Source organism: Myxocyprinus asiaticus, chromosome 4 (assembly GCF_019703515.2).
Source record: "Myxocyprinus asiaticus isolate MX2 ecotype Aquarium Trade chromosome 4, UBuf_Myxa_2, whole genome shotgun sequence".
NCBI classification, from domain to species: Eukaryota; Metazoa; Chordata; class Actinopteri; order Cypriniformes; family Catostomidae; genus Myxocyprinus; species Myxocyprinus asiaticus.
This window is the reverse complement of record NC_059347.1, coordinates 14,929,850-14,952,792: the sequence shown is the minus strand read 5'-3', so window position 1 is coordinate 14,952,792 and position 22,943 is coordinate 14,929,850. Positions and strand designations below refer to the sequence as shown.

Below are 22,943 nucleotides of genomic sequence, written 5' to 3'. Positions count from 1 at the left end.
TCCTTCTCAAATTTTATTCACCATCTTCATTACAAATCAACTCTACTTGTCATTTACATTTACCAAAAGAAAGCAGACAATGAAAGTTTGTTTATCAAGACAAACTTTGACTGTTGGCTTGACAAAGCCATGCCTGGAAGTTTACAACAGTTTGAAGTTTGATGGTTTTATTAGCCTTGTATAGTTTGAATACTTGGGCCATTTTAAGAGGTTTAAAGGAATATAGGCCTTTAAAGTTTAAGTGGTTGCTAAGCAGTTGCTAGGGCATTCTGTTCAGAGTTGAAAGAGTGTTTTGATTGGTTGCTTGGCAGTTGCTATAGTAAAGTGTTATGCTAAGCAGTTGGTATGGTGCTCTGTATAGTTAGGCAGTTGCTAGGGTTTTATGGCTGGTTGCTAGGACTTTGCTAGGGTGTTCTAAGTGGTTTCTCTGCAGTTGCTAGGGTGTTCTGGCTGGTTTCAGAGTTTGGTGGATGTAGCTTAAAAGCTCTAAGAGTCAGAAAGGATTAAGGATTTTGAAATTTTGCTTTGTCAAGCCATCATGATCACAATTCAGAACCCAGGTATCTCTGACTGGGAAGATACCCTACAGATCAACTGAACATTCACAAAGTGCATTTTAATAAAAGTGTCTTAACAAAGAGAAAAAAAAAAAACTGAAATGTTTCGCTTTGGACCATACTATATAGGCTACTGTGTATTTACATTTTTTACATACAATGCAAATGTATTTATGCAGGTCAATGTCTCTTTGCAGCATGTGGGCTCAGCAGACTTGGTCAGTACATCAACATCTATGTTTTTGGAGAGCCTCTGCTTTCTTGTGGAGGTGTGGATGGGACTTCAGGCTTCCTGGCTGGAGAAGAGGGCACAAGCGGCGGAGAAGAATGGTTGGACCCTCGGCTGCTAGACGGGGAGGGGGCTGGTGGGCTCTGGCTGTGTCCCTTCCTCCGGCGGCGGTGTGCAGGGGGCGATTTAGTGGGAGTGCGAGTGTATCTGTGAGAGGAGCGTGCTGGTGGCTCGTCAGATGAAGGAGGCATTGAGCTGCTGTAGCTGGGAGGGCTGCTGCCATTGGAGGTGCACATTTCACATGCTGACGTTGGATCACCAGTTGAAGAATCCTGAAAATGTCAAGTGCGTGCATTTAGAGAAAGTTGTGGTGAATACATGAATATCAATATAAAATGCTAAATAATTTGCCATTATTTCTCAGTATTTCCCTATTCTTAATAGCCTATTTTCATGTGAATTCTCCTCATTACAGAATTGCAGTAATAATAATCAGTAATGATTTTAAAGTACATTTTTGAAGTACAATTCAACAGGGTAGTCTTGTTGTACTTCTTGTAATGTATGCTGAAAAAAAGAACCCATTGTGTTAAGACCAGGGTTATTATAGTATACAATTATTATTTTTCATTTTCTGTGTTTACTTTTATACAGTATTTTAAACTTTATTTTTATAAAGCTTAAAATTTTGTTTCAATTTAGTAAATTTTTTTTTTTGTTAATTTCAGTCTGTGACTGTTAGTTTTAGTTTTTTATTTTCTAGTTTCATTTTAAGCATTTTCATGTTTAATGAAGACGGTTTTCAAGGTTTCAATTTTTTTAATATACTGTACATCAAAAACTACAATTAATTTGTAGTCTTTTTATTTTATTAGGATTCCTCCAGTAGGAGGAAACCTATTGTTATTGGTGGTTTTATTATTAGGATTCCTCCGGTAGGAGGAAACCTATTGTTATTGGTGGTTTTATTATTATTATTATTATTATTGTTCTCCTTTGTCCAATTCTTCTGAAACTTGGTGTACATGCCTCATTTCTCATGGGGAACAAAAAAGCCTCAAGGACCCATAAGGTCCGCCATGATGGATTTTCCTGTACAGTGAAAATTTGGGAAAACCTACAAAAATCTTCTTCTCTTGAACCGTAGATCCAATTGACTTGAAATTTGGTACGCATGTGTAGAATTGATGTCTTTCAATTTGTTACTTAGCAAAAATGAACACAATACAAAATGGCTGAAAGGGGTGTATTTATGTAAATGGCCACATTGCCTCAATATATATGTGTTAATAAATCAAATGTCATTTTGATTGATGGTTTTTCAAACCTAACATGCTTCAAGGTGACATCACTCTGAAGTACCGTGCAAAATTTCACCTTGACATGTCAAAAGATGACTGAATTACAGCTGTTTGAACTTGGACCAAATCTGACAATGCTAGCCACTGGTTCTTTTTTATACAGAAACTGAAAGCAGAAATACTCAGCAATGTGAATAGCTAACTTTGCTAAGATGTTGTGCTGGTAAGTGAAGGGTCAGAAGTTGAAATCCAGCCATAGCCATAATTTTTTTTGTTTAGGATTCAGACAGAAAGACATGTTTTTTAGGATTCCTCCATCGGGAGGGTTTAACCCCAACCCTCTACTGATCAATTTTTAAATGATTTGCCATTTTGAAGAGGAATCCGCATTGTTGCTTGCAGCTATATTTTTAGTTAGTTTTAGGTTAATGAAAATGTATTTTAGTTTAGTTTATTGTTTTTAATTATTATTGTTATTTTGATTATAACACTATTCCTGACAGGATGATTTTGATTACTTTATTACAGTAATGAGAATTTTGGGAGAAAAATGCAATTTCAAGGTCACAATGCAAAAAAATCTTGATGACCAAATAAGGTCTCCTGTTTTTTTGTTTGTTTTTTTTTGCCTAAATTTAAAAAAAAATATGGCCCAGAAATTTATTAGTGAGATTCACCCTTTCATTGGAAACTCAATTTGGATCTATTAACACCAGTGTACTAGGGCTGCACAATTCATAAGATTAAAAAAGTGCTGCTGTGATTAACTGTAAAAAGTTTGGATCAAGACATTACTTCTTCTTACACTGCACTAAAAGTTTCTAGTTACAATGTGTTTTTTTCTTGCGGTAGAGCATTGTTACCAATCACAATGCCTTTGGAAGAGCATGTATCACATGTTGACGATGGCTCACCAGCAAGAGAATCCTGAGGTTGTAAAGTGCATGCATTTACAGTCTGCACACGCCTACGAACTTTCATTCTAATCATGCACTTTCGTGTTGTCAAGACTTCTGGTGATTCTTATAATGCAAAAATATGCAGCCTAATTTCCTAACCTATTCTATGTTAGAATATGAGGTGAATGCATGAATATTAATATAAAAACAAAGAAATCCTTGTTTTTGAAGCACTCAGTCCAAGATGGTTCAACGTTTGCTCTCTGAACAACAGACACCTCTGTTGAGGTAATGGATCACTTATCCACTTGAAGTTCTATTTTTAAACATAAATGGATGTGCTGAGAGAGTGAGCTAAATAATGATATCGTAATACCTTTTCTTTTAGGATGTAGAGTGATACAGGATTCCTACGCTCCTGATCAGTAATTACTGGGATGACATCATCTAGATATATAAATGAACAATAACATTACAATGCAAACATATGGTAAAAAAGCTGTGATATTACTGTCAATGATAAATCTCTTCAATGTTATGTCCTCTGGGCAAGAATGTAGAATGTGTGTAGATCCATATTAAATTATTCATTATTTTAGATTGAGTTCTGGAGACAGTATGCTGCTTAAAGTCATCATGAAATGGCATTTGCAACCCACTTTACTCCCAAAAAGTATACACACACACACACACACACACACACACACACACACACACTGTATTTAATCTATTGATAATTGAATGCATTGTGAAAAGTGGTCTCTGGATGGTTAGAAGGGAATCGTTGAACAATAACAGGGTTTGGTGACATCAGGCACAGGAAAATCACTTCAGTGGCAAAGCAAGTTATTTTATTTTTATTTTTTGATAAAAGATTACAAAGACAAACATTATTCAACTTTGGAATAACATGGACCAATGAATAATTCACAATACAATTATAAACATGTATTAAGAAAGTAAAGAGGGTAAATTTAGATTTTATGTTGGCTTTAAATTGCAGAATAAAGCATTATTTTTATTGCTTCAAGTAAATTGGGATCAGTGGTAACACTTAAAAATGAGGTTCTATTTGTTAACATAAGTAAATGTATAACACATCATAACAATAAGCAATAATTATCTAAATTTATTGTTAATGTTAATTGTTAATGTTAATTAATAATAACAAAAAAAAAACAATTGTTCATTGTTAATTCATGATAGTTAATAATGCATTAACTAATGTTAACACATACAACAATTAATTTTAGAAATGTATTAGTCTATGTTGAAATAAATATTAACCAAGATTAAGAAGTGCTTTAAAAGCATTGTTCATTGTTAGTTCATGTTAATTAATGTTATTAACTATTGGGGTTTTGGGCTGATCAGCCTGTAAGTCCGCTCTTTGTGTGTGTTTTAGTGTGCTTCCCTCTCCCTCACATGTCTGCCATTGTGTTAATTACCTGGTCTACTGCAGCTGTTTTCCATTCTATTAATCACCACTCTCCCCCTACTTAAACTCCACGTGTTTGCTGTCTTTTGCCAATTCATTTTGGTTCCCAAGCTAGTAACTTGGACTCTGCTGGTTGAGTCTCTAGTGCGGTGCTCTTGTGTCTGTATTCAGTGTTTTTTCCCAGTGATCCCTGACAATTTCTCCTCAGTGTTTCTCAGACATACTCCGGATTAGCGCTCACTCCTCACCCCGGTTCTCTGGTCCTGGTTCATCAGCCTCCAGCCCTCTGGTTCTTCCCGGGCTTCTTTGTGGCCCTCTCCTATTTGTCTGTTCTGCTGTGGTGGGTCGCTTGTTTGGCTTCCTGTCTGGCTCCGGTGTGGGTGCTTTTCTGATCCGCTCTCCATCCAAGTCTGGCCTGTCCATCATCCTGGTCTGGTTTACTCTCCAGGCTCCGTCAGCTAATCAGGTCCTTGTCATGTCTCCTCTGGGCTCGGTCCTCTGAGGCTGCTTTCCCAGGCTTAAGCCAGCCATTGCCCCAGTTCGGCCCCCTACCCTCCTCTCCTACTGAAATAAAACTATTTGTGAAATCTCTGCTCTTGGGTCCTCCTTCAGATACCCTAACAGTACAAATTGGCCAGCATGGACCCAGCAGAGGAATCGCAACTGGCTGCCATTCTCTCTTGCCAGGATGCTATGCTGAAGCATCATGAAGAGCAACTTGCCACGTCTAACCACATGCTGGAGGCCATGGCCACTCAGCTTGTTGAGCTCACGTCCCAACTCCAGCAGCTACGGGGCACTATTCCTAATCCTGCTCCCACAGCCGCTCCTCCTGCACCCCCTGCCAACCAGCTGGCGCAGCCATGCTCGGAACCTCACCTGAATCCTCCGGCTGCCTACGACGGGAATACCAAGTCCTGTAAACCTTTCCTCTCTCAAGTCTCGCTACTATTTGCCTTTCAACCCTCCACTTTCTCCACAGAAGCTGCCAAAATAGCTTATGTCATCACTCTCTTGACCGGTCGGGCCAGTGAGTGGGGAACCACAGTGTGGGACACCAAGCTGCCTTGCTGTGCCTCTTTTGAAAGTTTCTCGATGGAGATCAGCAAGGTCTTCGATTGCACTTCTCAGGGCAGAGAGGCCACTCGTCTGCTTTCTGCTGTTTGGCAGGGGAGGAGATCAGTTTTAGACTATGCTATTGAGTTCAGGACTCTTGCAGCCTCGGGCAACTGGAACAAAGGCGCGCTGTGGGACAGGTTTTGTTTCAGTAAATGGAGGCCTACTGGTGAGTGCCTCTCAGCTAACAGGAGCCTTCTCCCACCATCTCCTCCTTCCAGCTTCACTGCAGTGGGGTAACACCTCTCGTCAATGTTCTGCCTTCCTGGACTCTGGGGCTGAGGGCAACTTTATGGACACTGCCACTGCCATTAAAAGGGGAGTACTCATAAGCATGTTGACCACGCCCATCGCCACCAGCGCCCTCTGCAGGAGGCCTCTCTAGGAGGTGACTGCTACTTCTGGACCAGTGAGTCTTATTTGTTCCGTGAACCATGGTGAGGAGATTGTGTTTTACTTGATCAGTTCCCCATGTGCCCCTATTGTGTTAGGGCATCCTTGGTTAGTGATCAATCCTCATATAAATTGGGCTAACCAGTCTATTCAGTATTAGAGCCCCTTTTGTATGCAGCATTGTCTGGGATCGGCTCTGTCTTGCAGGTCCTTTCCCTCTGTGTTTCAGGTCGAGTCGGCGGATCTGTCTGGAGCCCAACTATTTATCACAAACTGCAAGGTGTTTTCAGTAGGTCTCAAGCTGCATCGGTTCCTCCTCATCGTCCCTATGCCTGCACTATCGACTTGTTTCCAGGCACATCTCGGCCTCGAGGCTGAGTTTTCTCCTTGATGGCTCCGGGGAGAGAGGCCATGGTCAGTTATATCAAGGAGTCTCTGGCAGCTGGTCACATCGTCCATCCTCCTCAACTGCGGGGGCGGGGTTCTTCTTTGTGGAGAAGAAAGATGGTTTTCTCCGGCCCTGCATCGACTACAGGGGGCTGAATAACATCATCATTAAGAATAGGTACCCATTACCACTGATGTCTTCAGCTTTCGAGTCTCTGCAGGGGGTGACGATCTTTACGAAGTTGGAACACTGTAATGCTTACCACCTTGTGTGGATCTGGGAGGGGGATGAGTGGAAGACCGCCTTCAATACACCAACAGAGCACTTCGAATACCGGGTCATGCCCTTTGGTTTAATGAATGCCCCAGCAGTCTTCCATGCCCTAGTGAACAATGAGGGACATGGCAAATCATTTTGTGTTCATTTACCTGAATGACAGTCTGATCTACTCCCAGTCTATCCAGGAATACACAAAGCACATTCACGTGGCCTGGGTAGCTCAGTGGTAAAGATGCTGGCTACCACCCCTGGAGTTCACTAGTTTGCTATTTGAATCCCAGGGCGTGCTGAGTGACTCCAGCCAGGTGGGGTGTGTGGTGAGTTGAGCATGGATGCCGCGGTGGATGGCGGGAAGCCTCCACATGCGCTATGTCTCTATGGCAACGCGCTCAACAAGCCACGTGATAAGATGCGCGGGTTGACGGTCTCAGACGTGGAGGCAGCTGGGATTCATCCTCCGCCACCTGGATTGAGGCGAATCACTATGCGACCACGAGGACTTAAAAGAGCATTGGGAATTGGGCATTCCAAATTGGGTGAAAAAGGGGAAAAATCCCCCCTCCCCCCAAAAAAAATTAAAGAACATTCGCCGGGTCTTGTGGCGGCTGCTATAGAACCAGCTCTTCATGAAGGTGGAGAAATGTCAATTCCATGCAAAGTCAGTTACGTTCCCAGTGTTAATCTTTTCCTCTGAGAGAGTGAGCCTCTCTCCTTCCCAGGGCAGCACATTGGGGCTTAACACAGGACACATGAAACACAGGATGGATCTAACCTAGGGATGGAGGGAGCTGGAGCCATACGGTCACTGGGCTGAAGTCCTGAATAACTGGGAAGGTCCCTATGAAACAAGGTGCCAGCTTGAAGGAGAGAAATCTGAGGGAGAGATTTCTGGTAGAAAGCCAGACTTTTTGACCCGTAACATATCTGGGGGAAACTGAGTGGGACAGATGTCATTGTGTTAATTACCTGGCTCAGTTTGTGGCACTCGTTATCAGTGATCTGCTGCAGCTGATTTCCATTATTTAAATCACCTCTCTCCCTCTACTTAAACTCCCTATGTTTGCTGTCTTGTGCCAGTTCGTTTTGGTTCACCAAGCTAGTAACATGGCCTCTTTTGGTTGAGTCTCTTGTGCTCTGCTCTTGTGTCTGGATTCAGTATTTTTTCCCACTAATCCCTGACAATTTTTTCTCAGTGTTTCTCAGACAGAGTCCGGATTAGCGCTCACTCCTCACCCTGGTTCTCGGGTCCTGGTTTGTCAGCCTCCAGCCCTCCATTCTTCCAGTTAATCAAGTCCTTTTCAAGTCTCTCCTGGGCCTGGTCCTTCTCCTTTCAGTCCCTGGCTTAGTCCTCCAAGGCTGCTTTCCCAAGCTTAAACCAGCTATTGCCCCAGTTCAGCTCCCTACCCTCCTCTCCTACTGAAATAAAACTATTTGTGGTATCTCACCTCTGATCTTGGGTCCTCCTTCCAGATACCCTAACAGTTAAATAATGTTATTTAATGGCTCTCAGGAATACTCGATTCTGATTGGTCAATGGCGCCATCCAGCGGTCAAACAACACATCCGGGTATTAAGACATATCAGACCATTCATCTAGGTTCTGCGAGCCGTCTTTCCTGCTTCTCGGATCACTGTGTAATCTCTACAAGTAAGCTAACAACCGCACATCTGGGGATTAAGACGTATCAGACCGTTCATCTGGGTTCTGCGAGCATCTCTCCTGCTTCTCGGATCACTGTGCAATCTCTACAAGTAAGCTAACAAAATAATTTCAAATACAATTTTCATGTGCATTTATTTATTTATTTAGCAAGTAGTCTTGTAATAGGCTGAACACTGAGGAGTCAGACAGTCATTTTCACAAAATAAACATCAACAGAACTCTGACGCAAACCGGAGTTTGATTCCAGCTGTTCAGCAATTTCTTTCTTCTCATATTACATAATTTCAATGCAAATCAATATTTTATGTCCATGTATTCATTTATTTGGTTAGTAGTCATGTAATAAGTGGGATTATGTACCATCATCCGGTTGTAATCGCAAAATAAACCCCTTCAGGGTGATACAAGACCCTTCTGCTTCACGTCGTGGTCCTGATCACCCTGCCGGGGTTTATTGTGCGGTAACAACTGGCTGACTGTACATTATACCTTACTTAATGAATACAAACCTTGGTAAAGTGTTACCAAATCATTCATCAGGGAAGTAAGCTTGTTTGCCCAGTGGATAATTACTTTCATGAGAGTTAGATAGTAAATAGACCTAAAATAATAGCAGAATTGTATTGATTACATACCTTTTGGCTTGATGTCTTGATATATGATGTGGTGGTTTTGTGGAATGGATCTTGGTATCATAGTTTTTGACCTATTTCTTTTTGATCTGCTAATAAAAGTATTTTTAATTACATGTTTATTTACACCAGTATTGTCAACTAAAAGGCATAGTTCACCCACAAATGATGCATGTTGTTCCAAACCTGTATACTTTTTTTTTTTTTTTTTTTTTTTTGAACAAATCAAAATTTAGGGTGTTATTTCACTGATAATCTTCCCGAAATGTAACTTGCATTCACATTCAGATACAAAAACTGCATTGCACCAGGTTTTACATAATTGACGGCATCTCTCACCTTACAATAGAACGTGGTATTCCAGCTTGAGTATGCGTAAAAGGGATAGATTTTCAGTGAATAACAACTTTCAGTCTTTTCTCATACAAATTAATCACATTCAGGAGACTTGGAATATAGAATCAAATGAGTCAACTAATTCTATGGTACATTTCTGGTCTTTTTTGTACTTTTTGGAGCTTGGCAGATGTGGTCACTGTGAATTCCCCAGGTATGAAAATGATCTGCGTGGAGATTTATCAAATATTCTACTTGTGTGTTCCACAAAAAAATAAACAAATAGCATACATGTTTGGGACAATATGAGGCAGAGTAAATAATGACAGAATTTTCATATATACCTTTAAGGAAAGAAGAAAATGCAATGAGAGGTAAAAAAGAGGTTCTTACTTTTTTGATGGGTTCCAGCAAGCACACACAGTTACGAGAGTGACAAGGAGAAAGATGCCCACTGTAGACAGTATAATATAAAGGGAACTCCTTTCTGGAAACAAGAATCTTTTATCATTCATTTTGATTCTTAGGAATCAAAACCATGTAACATGAACCACAAGAAACGGCAAATTTCATAAAAAGAAATTGAATGTGCAATACAGTATCTTTAAAAATGTTTTTCATTATATGTTCCTCATTCTTACTGTAAACTGTGAGTTTGACTGGCAGGCTTTTCATGCTACCAAGCGGGTTCACCACCATGCAAATGTAGACATCATCATCAACCATCTGAATGCGTGTGATGTTCAGAACCTTCTGATCAGTGGACAGGAGCAGGCGAGTCTCATTTAGTAATGGCTTGCCACCTTTTGTCCAGCTGTAGGTGGTCTTGGTGCCCGTGTCGTGAGTGCAGTTTAGCGTGAAATGCTCTGTCAGTTCCAGAACAGTGGAGGTGACCATGTGGACATATGGCTTGGAGATAGGCTCTGTAAAGTATGAATCAGATGAATCAGATTATTAATGGTATCAGTGGAGTTTACATTGTTTGCATGAATATTTATGAATATATTCATTATAACATGGAAATTCTATCATCATTTACTCACCCACATGTTGTTCCAAAACCATTTGACTATTTATTCCATAAAGTACAAGAGGTGAGATATTGAAAAATAGTGACACTGCTCTTTTTTTTCTCCATTCAAGGAAAGTGAATGGTGACTAAGTCTAACATTCTCCCTAACATCTCCTTTCATGTTCCACAGAAGAAAGTCATACAGATTTGGGACAACATAAGGGTAAGTGAATGATGAAACAGTTTCATTTCTGGGTGAATTGTCCTTATAATATAATTAGATTGAGGAAACCATTGTCATACACTAACATCAAAGCACCATGGCATAACAGTGTTTGTGGACATGGGACGTGGTACCATGGTAGAACCATGTTTTATGGACATGTAGCACTGTTATACCATGTATAGTATTGGAATACCATGTAAGTACAACAAATATGAGTATGGCAATCATTCAGTATGGTACAGTGGCCCCCAAAAAGTACTTAGACATTTAAACCACACTTAAAAAGAAATTAATACAAACAAAATATCAAAGTAAGTGACATTTATTTTAACACACTATTTAAGCAAAATGCTAGATTTTACATTATAGAATAATAGTTATACTTTGCAAAATTAATAAAACAAAAGTATGGACACATTCTTATTGTGAAATTAAGAATGTGTCCACTTATTTGGTGAACTACTTGTGGTTACTCAGCTAGGACACCTATATGAACTTAAGGGGACTGACCAGTTATTACAAAAATGTTTAAGAAAAAAGTTAATTCTGAGAGAAGGTCTAGTATCGTTTGTTTGCAGTACTACTTGGTTTTGTCATCTAATACAACATATAGAACATCTACTATATGACCATAAGTGGACACCCACTTCTGTTTGATGGGTTTGGCTATTCCAATAGTTTCTGAGAGAACAGTGCTTAATGCTACTCCTTTTAATTACATTCTTGCAAATTTTGTGCTTCAGACTTTGTCAACAGTTTGAGGAGGACCTTTTTCTGTTCCAGCATGATAATGCTATGCGCACATAACTAGGTCCATAAAGAATAGGGTGGCCAGATGTCCTGTTTTTCCCAGGACAGTCCCATATTTAAGCACTTTTTTCTAGTGTCCTGACTTATTTGGAAAAAATTGTGTTTTGTCCTGTATTTCCCCTCTCCTAAAATTTCTCAATTACCTATGCGGCTTTCTCAGTCACATAAGTATTATAATCAAAGGTAGTCAAGGATACGGCTTGTAAAATTCAATAAAATCACACCATGTTATTTGAAGTACATGACTGGATTAAACTATCCAATCACAATCCCCTATCGATAGACGTCCAGTTGTAAACTGATTGAAGAGTCAGTTTGAAAGAGCCCACAGATGAAATTGCGGCTGGAAAAATGTCAAGGAAGCGTGCATGAACATTTAATGAGGATCTTCAAAAAGAGTTTAAATTTCTAAAAAAGGAGTCACAGACAGAGCCTAGTAAAGTGAGGTGTGAGATTTGTGGAGCTCGCTTTTCCATCGCCCATGGAGGCTGCACCGACATCGCGCAGCATGTTCATACAAAAAAGCATGTGGATGCTGCTAAAAGTAAGTGTGCCACACCAAGTGTTAGTAATTTTTTTTTGTGAAGCAAAGTTCAGAATCTGACAAGGTGCACACAAGTTAAGGACTTTTTGCTTATCACTCTGTTGTGCACGGCCATAGTTTTGCACATTCATGACCTGAGAAAAGTCTTGCCAGGTTGGAGGAATCATTCATACCCTCTGACATTAAAAAGCAGTTGGATGCCCTGGTTGAAGCTGGTGACATTTGAGAGGATGATTTCTTTTGTGCAGTGAGAAAATTTTATTCAGCATCGGTGGATTATCTCCCAAATTGGAGCTGCTCATTGGAGAACACAGAAAAACTTGAACGGGCCCCACTGAGAGACATCCAAGAGTGGAAAGACATACAGAGCAGCCTCGAACACTTCTACTCCAGAATCCCTGCTCTCAGTTTGATTGACAAAACCATGCTCTTTGATGAGTGCATTGACAACATTGTCACTTGTCGCACTTGTCGAGCGTGTGTTCTCATTAATGAACTCAACATGGACACCGGATAAATCTCAACTCAGTGTAACAGTCATGAAGGCAATGCTTTTCGTATGTCTTAATTTTGGACTGGACTGCTCTGCATTTTACGATAAACTCTTGAAAGACAAGCGCACACTTAGAAAAACTGCTGCCAGCAAAAAGTACAAGGTGACAACAGTTGCGGATGCACGTATGTAAGGACGTCAATTTAATTTTTGCTGGAAGGGGGCTGTCCTGTTTTCCACAAGCAGGAGTCTGGTCACCCTAATAAAGAAAGTATTTACTGAGTCTGGTGAGGAAGAACTTGACTGGCCAGCACAAAGCCCAGACCTGAACCCCACTGAACACCTGTGGAATTAATTGGAACAGCAAGCCAGGACCCATCACCCAACATCAGTGCCCATCTTCCCTGATGGCATTTTAATGGGAGTAATCCACACAGTTCCAACATCTAGTGAACAGCTTTCCCAGAAAAGCGGTGTTATAGCAGCAAACAGAGGGATTAAAGACTTTGATTTTAAAATGAAATGTTAAACAAGCACATATGTGTATGGTGTTCGGGTGTCCACACACTTTTGGACTTATAGTATACGTTTTTAATTGTGGCTTTAGTATCCGTATACTTTTTGGGACAACTGCATCATATTATACTGTCACATGACCTTTTTTAAGAGTAGTAATAGTACATAATCTCCCAACATATAGTTTTATCATTCCCCTATTTTGATTTTGCAATGTCTACAATGTCTTGTTTTCTCCAAACCAATCGACTGAAAAACCCTAGGATCTCACCATCAACCGTCAACTCGATACTGCCCTCTCCTGTGAAGGTGTCATCAGTGATAGAGATCTCCACTTCATAGGTGCCCTCGTCAGACAGCCTGAGGTTATGAAGCAGCAGTGTGCCATTCTCAAACACAAGGATACGGTCTCTGTATTCTGGCCGCAGGTTACCGATGATCTCTGTGCCAATAGACTGGACCACTGTAATGGGTTTTTCCCTCTTCAGCTGCCATTTGATGACAGGAGGATCCAGACTGGTGCTTGAATATCGGACAGAGAGTAGAGCTTCTCCACCCACTGTCCCTCTGATTACAGTCTCTAAACTGGTGATGTTCACCCCCTGAACAAATCCTATGAAACGTCAACAATCTTAGAATATTAAAACCACTGATTTATGACATTAAAGGAATATTTCGGGTTCAAAACAGGTTATGCTTTTCTTTAAAAAAAAGAAAAAAAGAAAAAGAAGCAAAAACTGGGTTATAGTGAGCGACTTACATTGGAAGTGAATGGGGGCCAATCCGTAAACGTTAAAATACTCACTGTTTCAAAAGTATAGCTACAAGACGTAAACAACATGTGTTAAAAAGCTTTTAGTGTGATAAAATAGCTTACTTACCTTTTCTGTGTAAAGTTATATCTAATTTTACAACTTTGTTGCGCTGGCAACAACATGATGAGGTAACACTGTAAACCCTTAAACCAAGGGCGTCGGATTGATTTGAAAGTTGGTAGGGACATAATGCAATAATACTCTTACATTATAGTTTCTATTAATAAAATAAGCCTTGTATATGCCTTTTCATAATAATAGCCTAATAGTAATAATAATATACAATTATTATTCATTTTTTTTATTTTTTATTATATTCTTTTTTTTTCTTACCAGATGAAGCTGTATTTGTTGGCCACATTAACTGTGGAATATGTTTTTAACTTTGGTTTCTCCTGGTATTTCTGATATTAATATCTGCATGAAACAGAATTTTGGTTGTCTTTGCATGTATAACAACATTATTCTGGAGCAAGGAGGTCTTAACCAGATAATAACCTTGATCGCTGATGTGATTATAAATGTGGTCAACTTTAAAAGACGGATAGACGAGCTCAGACGTGAAATCATCACTTCAGGTCAGGAATTTGACATCGCGCTCAGGTTTAGGCTATAAATAAATACGGGACACATTTCATGATTGATGAAATATTCTGAGAGCAAATGTTTCTCAGGTCAGTCGAAGCGCTCATGGTACGCACAGTGCATACGGCCGTACAGCTGCAGGCGACACTGGTTGTAACATTTTTGATGTTCTGAAAGTTGGTAAGACATGTCCCTACCATCCCTACCTAATCTACGTCTTTGCCTTAAACCCTGAAATGACTTTAAAAACGACAATTTAAACAACTTTACAGCTCAAATAATACACCAAATAATCAAATAATACTCTATGTAACCTCTTTATCCTTTTTTAAAAATAAAAATAAGGACGAGTCAAAATAATTTTTTGTGGTAATCAACATTATGCCACAAATGCTGTCGATTGAGCTTCACTTGTATCGAACCCGGAATATTCCTTTAATATTATTTTGTAAGAATGATTGCCAAGCCTAGCGCGGAGGAGGGTGGGGCCGGGCCAGAATGACGCACGCCCGGACCCCAATCAGCCTGATGAGGCGAGTGAGGGATAAAGGCGACCGGAGACGGCCGTTTGAGAGAGAGAGAGAACTACAGGCAGCTGCCCTGTATGTGTTTATGTTTGTGTGTTTTTGTTTAAGTTTATCATTAAAATGTATTTATATTGTCAAGCCAGTTCTCGCCTCCTCCTTTCCCTTTGAACCCCTTTACATTGCTGCCTGTAGTTCTCTCTCTCTCCGGTTGCCTTTATCCCTGCTCCCTCACCAGGCTGATTGGGATCCAGGCGTGCGTCATTCCGGCCCGGCCACGCCCTCCTCTGCGCTACACCAAGATAAAGTCAGTGTCAGTGACATCATTATCAAACAAGATAATTTACAGTCTGGTTATTACAGGTATTATTATTACACTTCCAGTACGTTTGAACATACCTATGCATTCTTTATTATGACTTTTTCACATTTTTGAATAGTAGTAAAAATGATGAAATACCACAAATGGAAATATGAATCCATTTGTAGCATTTGGAATTATGCTGTAAAAAATAAAAAATAAAATAAAAATAAAATACTGAATAAAAATTAAACTTAAAATTTGCATTTTGTAATTTTGTTAAAGTAGTCACCGTTTTCCTAGATTACAGCTCTGCACTCTCTAGGTATTCTCACAACCTAAATGCCATGACTTTTCCTTTTCAGTTTTGTAAAGAAATTCATATTTAGGCCATATTTGTTTACAAAACTAATTTCAAGCATTTAAGCTTAAGTCTTTAAATCAGGGTTTTAAGAGCATAAGAAACATAAATTGGCTGTGTCTCGTTTGGAAGGCTGCATGCTAGGTAGGACGCGTCCTTTGAAGGCTGCAGTATACCGAGTGTCCTCTAAACAAGTCTCGTTTAAACGAAACGGCCTTCGTAGGACAAACGGAAACGGAATGTAACATGGTTGCTATGACAGCATGACACTCTTTAACAAGCGCGAGTAACTTTGGAAGGGAATGTATGAGGTAAAATTTAGGAGAGTTATAATGATATAAAGAGAAAAGAAAATAGCTTTTACAGGTGTACTTTTAGTCTAATACTTTATTTTAATTATATATTAATATAACTATACAAATTATATACTCTGCACCCATCTACTGAGGTACTTCAACTTGGGAATTAACATTACTTGCGTTTGAACATCATATTTGGGGGCAAATTGCATCATTGTTTTTAGACATTTCCGTTGAAGCAAAGAATTGTGGGTTATGAGTGCCCGCGAAGGATACACCTCATGTACCCTCCAAATTCCAGTGAAAGAAGGTCGCATTTGAAGTGTCCTACCCGCTTTTCTGAAACAAGACAGCCTTGATGACGTATGCGGCCGACAAATGCGACCTCCAGAGGTTGCATCCTTCCAAACGAGACACAGCCTGATGCTGACAGATGCTGTATTTTACAGGCAAACACAATTCATCACGACACCGGAACTGGATCGCCGAACATGGATCACTTGACGACCGCCGATGCTGTTTTTGCATGTGTTGAGTGTTGTTAAACTCACCGCTGAGTTCCGGAGGATGCAGCATTCCAAACGAGACAGCCATATAGTCAAATGTGTCAAAAGTTTTGACTGGTAGTGCACCTACTGTTTTTGACCACTAACTTCTATTCACCTGAGATGACCAATGGTTCACCAATCAATGTTTGCAGTTTTAGATTTACCCTTATTATTTGTTTTCCAACACAAAAGAAAGAATGCACTTAACATAAGTAAATAAGCTGCTTCATTTGATAGGGTCTCTCTCTGCATTCTCTGACTTCACTGTAATATACTGCAGAGAAAGCCAAAATAATACTAGTCAGATCCCATTGCCAGGGCGGCACTGACACCTACAGTACCAGACATTTTGTACATCCCAAGACACCTTTGTTTAAAACCATTTTGTGTTCATTTAATTTGATCAGTACTGTGCACATTCTATTTCCTGTCATTAAATTGTATTTTGTATAATTATGTAATTACACTGACTATTTGGTTGACCAATGTCGTTTTTGCGAGAGAAATGAGTAATCAATATCTCTGAATGAGCTTATATAATGTAATGTAAAGAGATTCCTGTAACACTTTACAATAAGGTTCCAATTAGTTAACATTTGTTAACATGGACTAATAATGAACGATACTTTCACAACATTTATTAATCTTGGTTAGTTCTAACTTCAATAAATGCATTTTTAAATAAAAAGTTGTATTTGTTAACATTAGTTAATGCACTATAAATGAACTAACATTAACAAAGTTTAATAAAAACTGTGAAACAATATTTTGGTCATTGTTTGTTCATTATACCCAATGCATTTACTAATTTTATCAAATACAACCTTATTGTTAAGTGTTACCGAGATCCCTTATCTTTTTGTCTGATAATGAACAGACCAAAGGCACTGGAGCTAGCCTGTATGGAAACAACCCATCTCCCTGGTAACTTCCTACAGTGCGAAAGGCCTGCCAGAGATGAGCACACAAAAGCTTGAATTGTTTGGCCCAATTTCCTCCCTAGCAGCCCATGAAAAGGACCCACAGAGTGATAAACAATAAATGTGATTAGATGAAAAGTGACACACATGGCTCTTGATGACAGCATTAGCAAACTGAACAACACAAAACAGCTTCCAAAGTAATCATGATGCAGAGGATGGGGCGAGGTTTTCACAATGCTGTAAACAGCAATATGGAGTTCAAACATGTTTGTCCTTATAGTAACTCTTTGTTTTAGTGCTGTTACTGTATGTCCTCTGGCTCTGCTGGATGCACCCAGCTAGGCAATAAACTGGTAATACTAAACCTTTTCATTGGGACAATTCAGAACACAGCATCACTTCGTAGGTCTTTTGAATCTTGCTGGGCAAAACCAATAACACAAATAAAATTTGGATATTCAGAATATGTTTGGATGTGGTAAAAAAACATCCATGGTGTATTTTTTTTAGATATAACAGATACATGAAGGTAATTTGAAATGTAATATTTAGTCTTAAATAACCATATTTGCAAAGTCAACACCCCCCAAAAAGTATTTGGACACTTAAGCCACACATTAACTATGTGCATGTTACTAATGTTTTACTTCCAAAAAGTCTCCATTTACATTTTGTATCGTTATGAACAGTTTATCTGTTGTTTAATCATTTAAAACTGAATTAACTTCATTTTGTGAAGTATTTGGTTCATTCTTTGAAATGCCACTTGCTTTTGATATTTCGTTATTAAATGCAAATGCATTTTTTAGTATGGCAATAGGTATTGGGGCCACTGTAAATCAAAGTTGAAAGGATTACACTTTGATTTAAACTTATAAGTAATAATAATAATAAAATAAATAAAAAATATAACATAATTATTATAATATAAAAATATATCAATAGACAATAAAAACATATCTTACTGTTATTTTCTTCTGTCTCTTAATTAATTACATAAGCCCCAACAACCAGACATAAGCTTTGACATGTATACAATGACACTGAAATCCATGAATGCTATGAGATATTTCATTCAATACATGAAAAAACAATACAATAAAGAAGCTTTCCAAATGTTTTCATAATCTCCAGCCACTCCCACCCCAGTGCTCTTCAAAGCCAACAATGCAGCGATGTCATTAAAAGTTAGGCATGGCCCTCTTACCTGAGTGAATCAGAACTGCAACGATCAAGAGCAATGGTGCTGTAAGAGCAGCTGTTGACCAAGAGAAAGACCCTTTTTCTGCCTTCATCTTAGGTCTAATGTTCGCAGTCTTCCCCAAACAATTAGCATGATTTGCTCACTCTGAGCACGTCACCCAACTCAGAGTACTGCCATTCCTTGTTAGGCTGGGCTATGCCATGGCTGCTGGCACACACACACACACACACACACATACACACACATGAACACACACACAAGCACGCGCAGGCATGCACTCCAACACACATGCTTGCATGTGCACATACATTCACACAATCAATGCACCATGATGGCATGTTTGCGAGTCACTGAATGGGTTTGTGTGTGTAAGGGATGGTGGTGATAAGTGTGAATGTGTGTATGTGTGTGTGTGTGTGTGGGGAGGGGGGGGGGGGGATGGGGCAGCTTCACAGCCTGACTGTTTATTGTATTTCACAAATGAACATTCCTTTGACTAATTAATACAGTCCTCAATAAAAAGATTGGTAACACTTTACATTAATGTTCCCTTTGTAAAGGGTTTGCATAGGGGGTTATTAGTGACTAAGTCATTTACAAATGCATTATAAATCATTGATATGCAGCTGAATACAAAGGACCACTTTTATACAATACTTACCAAATAGGGAGTATTTTAACTTAGATACATGTTATAAATGCTTAATAAATACAATATAAAAATGCCCTAATTCATGATTTATGTCACAATGCAGCAAAAATATATTATTATATTGAGATTAAAAAAGTAATAATTTTGCTACAGCCCGTTTTGTGTCTCTATTCATGACTGTAATGTCTTGACTCACTTGTGTTTTCACTTTCCTTGTCACATTGATGTCAAAAGATTTGTGCTACTCTGAGTGGTGTCCCACATGACCTAGTCCTAATTACCTAAAGTCCTATGCAAAAACACTTTTCAGATCTTCATGCTAATTCATAGCATATATATTATAAAGCCTCATGACTATTAAACCATACTGTCAAGCAATGTCAAGTAAATAAGACTATCTGTTACAATCCCTGAGTTATCAACTGTTTTTTGGTGTTATGTGAGGGAATCAAGGGTCCTCAAATGGGCACCCACCCCATTTTATTGTCAGTCAGCTTGCAGCCCAGATGCTGTCTTTTCAGCCATATCCAGTTGCTGCTTCTCTCTGCAGCTTCAGAAAGGTGTTTGATGGTCTGACCTAGGGTGCGACCTCGGACTCCCATTTGATTCAGTAGCCTGGTCGTGGAAGTGGATACGAACCTACTGCAGCCCACTTCAACTGGGAATACATGCATTTTCCAGCACTTATATCTTGCCTCCATGGAAAAGTCTGCGTACCTGAGCTTCTTGCGTTCATATGCTTCCTCAACCGAATCCTTCCATGGCACAGTCAGTTCGATGATATTCAGGAGCCTGCAATAGCTGGACCACAGAATTAGGTCTGGTCTGCATTTGGTGGAGAGAATCTCTGGTGGGAAAATTAGCTTTTAGTCTAGATCTACTTGCATTTCCCCAACCTCAGGCTGGATGTAACAGACTTGAGCCCCTTGGTGTTAATGGGCTGTAGATATGTTGCCATGCTCATACGATGGCAGAAGTGTGTACTTGGGATGTCTGACAGGGGGGTAAGGCATAGGTGGTAGTCTGCCTTTCTTCCAAGAAGGAGGATATCTGACGAATTTGGCTCTCTCTACTGCCTCAGCTGGAATCCATTTTCTTTCTGATGACAAATGGAATGCCACTGCTACTGATGTTGTGTTGGTGGATTCAATTAGTGTCATTACTAACCTTGCCTTAGTATATTTGAAATCCTCCAATAGGCTTGAAATTGGCAGTGCCAGAGTGGTCTTCTCATACAAGACATTAGTACTGATTCAGGTGGGAGTCCAAGGCATTTTTTCACATACTGACAGACAGTCCTCTCCAGCTTCTCTGCCTTAATAATGGGAAGTTTGTATACTAAAAGTGGCCAATTCAGTCTTGGGAGCAAGCCAAAGTGGAGACCACAATTTTAACTTTCCAGTATTTTCTTGTCAATATGGGCCAATCTATTGATGGTTTCTCCTCTAGTTAATCACTCTGCTCAGCATCCCTTGGGCTCACATCGTACCAATGTCCCAGGCTCTTGATGGGAGGCTCTGATGCTGTTGAAATGGGTGTTCCTTCAATGTAAAATCTCAGGTCTGTGAGCACTACTTTGTCAATAGAGACGCTTCTGGATATGCTGGGTTTGATGTTCATGCTTGTCCATGAGATATTAGCAGTCGCCTTGTGCAAGGAACAGCTGAGGTCAAGTCATTTATATTGACACACATTGTTTCAAAGCAGCTTTACAGAAAATCATGCTTTAACAGAATAAGAAACTGTAATATCTATAAAGTCTTAAGAGTCATCATTTTGTAGTTGTAGTAACCCCAGTGAGCAAGCCGAAGGTGACTGTGGCAAGGAACACAAAACTCCATAACATGTTGGTTAATGGAGAAAAATAACCTTGGGAGAAACCAGGCTCAATGTGGGGCCAGTACCCCTCTGGCAAAACAGCATGAATAAATGCCAATATTAGGTTTTTGTGTGTAGTGCAATCATGGTTTAAAAATAGTAAACTAAGTGAGTTTTAAGGGCCATTGTTTAAACAAAGACATAATGACTAATGTCTTTGAAGTCCATCCTGGATTCGGATCACCATTCACTTGCTTTTTAAGGACCTACTGAGCTGAGAATTTTGATGTTGACAAAAAAAACAAAAACACAAACAAACAAAAAACATTATTTACAGTATTCTTAAATCTTTCTGTTTCTCTTTAAATGTCTCATGTTCTATTTTCATTGGGAGGTCAGGACCTAAATCAGCATAAACAGGAATTTCTGCTCAGAGCGTATTGATTGTTCTTGCCCTCCCCCACAGACAAAGGGGAGTTCCTGAAACAACAAATTCAAAGAAGATTTCCACTGGCAGTATCATCCACACTTATCTAAACTACAGTATATGATGTATGATAAGGAACTAAATGATATCACTGTCATATTGCAGTATTACAGTAGTTAACGTTCCCTTGTTATTAGTATTGCCATATTTCTAATATAGTGTTGTTGTATAATTATCCATGTTGCCTGATAACTCAAACTAATCTTTTGGTAAAACTTTACATTAATGTTCCCTTTTTTTTAAATGGGCACTTAGTCATTTTTTTTCACCATTAAAAAAGTTGTTCTCCTTTTAAACATTTATAGTAATTTTGAAACATATGTATAAAGTCATGAGTACATGAGCTGACTCCAGTCATATTATTAATCTTATAAAAGCTGTTTTATTCTACATGGAGAGAGTCCCCTCATGGGGCTGTTATTGGTTATTTTCACTCATGGCTGTCTTGGGCTAGCTACCCATTATAGCAGGCTCTGTAACCATGGTAGGGAACAGGAGTCACCCTTTCTTGCTCCAAAAAGTTCAAAGAAGAATACCCCCTAAGTCAGCGAGAGTTGGGGCATGAGATGACTCATCTGTTGACAAATGAGACAGTTGGCAAAGTTTCTTTAAATATATCGGATGGATATCAACTCCAAATAGGCAAGTGTTGATGGTCCTAGGTTACATCTGTTCGAGGCTTCAGGAAGCATCAAGAGTGGAAAAAATGCTTGATGGAAGGTAAGATAGGGCCTTGCATTAATCACTCTCATAAAAGGGAAAGGTTAAGTCAGTCGACTGAAACCCAGTGGTAGTATGAACCCCATATAGTCCACAGAGCATCAACACCCTAAAGACCACCTCAAACATTACATCTGTGAATTCTGAGCCCATCCAATCACAACCAGTAAAGGAGAAGTAACCCCAAATGCCAAAGTTGAAATTACCAAAAATGAGTGGGAATCGGTCAACGCAGACCTAAGCAAGTTGCTGTGCAAGGAAGCAACTGTTAAAGGAACAACTGGGAATAAAATACAAAAGAATGGTTGAACCTGGTTTCCCCCCCACAAAAAATAAAATAAAAATAAAAATAAATTAATTTTAAAAAAAGACACGCAGGTTAAGTTAATTAAAGATCCTAAATTGCCTGTAGGTGAGAGTGTGAATGTGTATGTGTATGTCTGTGTGTTGCCCTGTGATGGACTGGCCACCTATCCAGGGTGTTTCCCTGCCTTTGGCCCAAGACAGCTTGGATAGACTCCAGCACTACCCTTGAGCCTACATAGGAGAAGTGGCTATTGAAGATAGATGGATATTTTATTTATAAATAAAATAAATGCAAATAATGTAATCTATGAATAAATAAGATATTATGAAAAATCCGAATTTGTAATAATAAACTAATCATATTCAATAATTTAATGTAATTTTTGATGGAGTGTAATATGTCACATTTCAGCACGTCACATCAACGTTTCAAAACAGAATGGTTTTGCTTTCTATTTAGAATGTTTACTTTCTGTTTTGGAATTAGTGAAAGAATTTGGTTCTGACAACACATCTTCAACTGGATTTAGGTTCTACAGTAAACCCAGTGCTTGAAGTGGAAGAAAAA

The 22,943-nt window shown here is 39.3% G+C and overlaps 1 protein-coding gene across 2 annotated transcripts; it reads right to left on the bottom strand.

The window, feature by feature from the left end:
- LOC127439874 (hepatocyte cell adhesion molecule-like) lies at nt 1-18,605 on the bottom strand. 2 transcript variants are annotated; one of them, XM_051696152.1, is made up of 7 exons: nt 18,396-18,605; nt 13,104-13,445; nt 9,873-10,154; nt 9,625-9,718; nt 8,899-8,987; nt 3,363-3,433; nt 1-1,118 (listed from the first exon to the last, which is right to left on the bottom strand). In XM_051696152.1, exons 1-7 carry the CDS (start codon nt 18,481-18,483, stop codon nt 792-794), a joined length of 1,293 nt encoding a protein of 430 aa, XP_051552112.1. In that variant the 5' UTR covers nt 18,484-18,605; the 3' UTR covers nt 1-791. The 2 variants fall into 2 exon arrangements, with proteins under 2 accessions (XP_051552112.1, XP_051552113.1); XM_051696153.1 differs by having other exon boundaries at nt 8,899-8,984.
- Nucleotides 18,606-22,943: the final 4,338 nt, after the last annotated feature.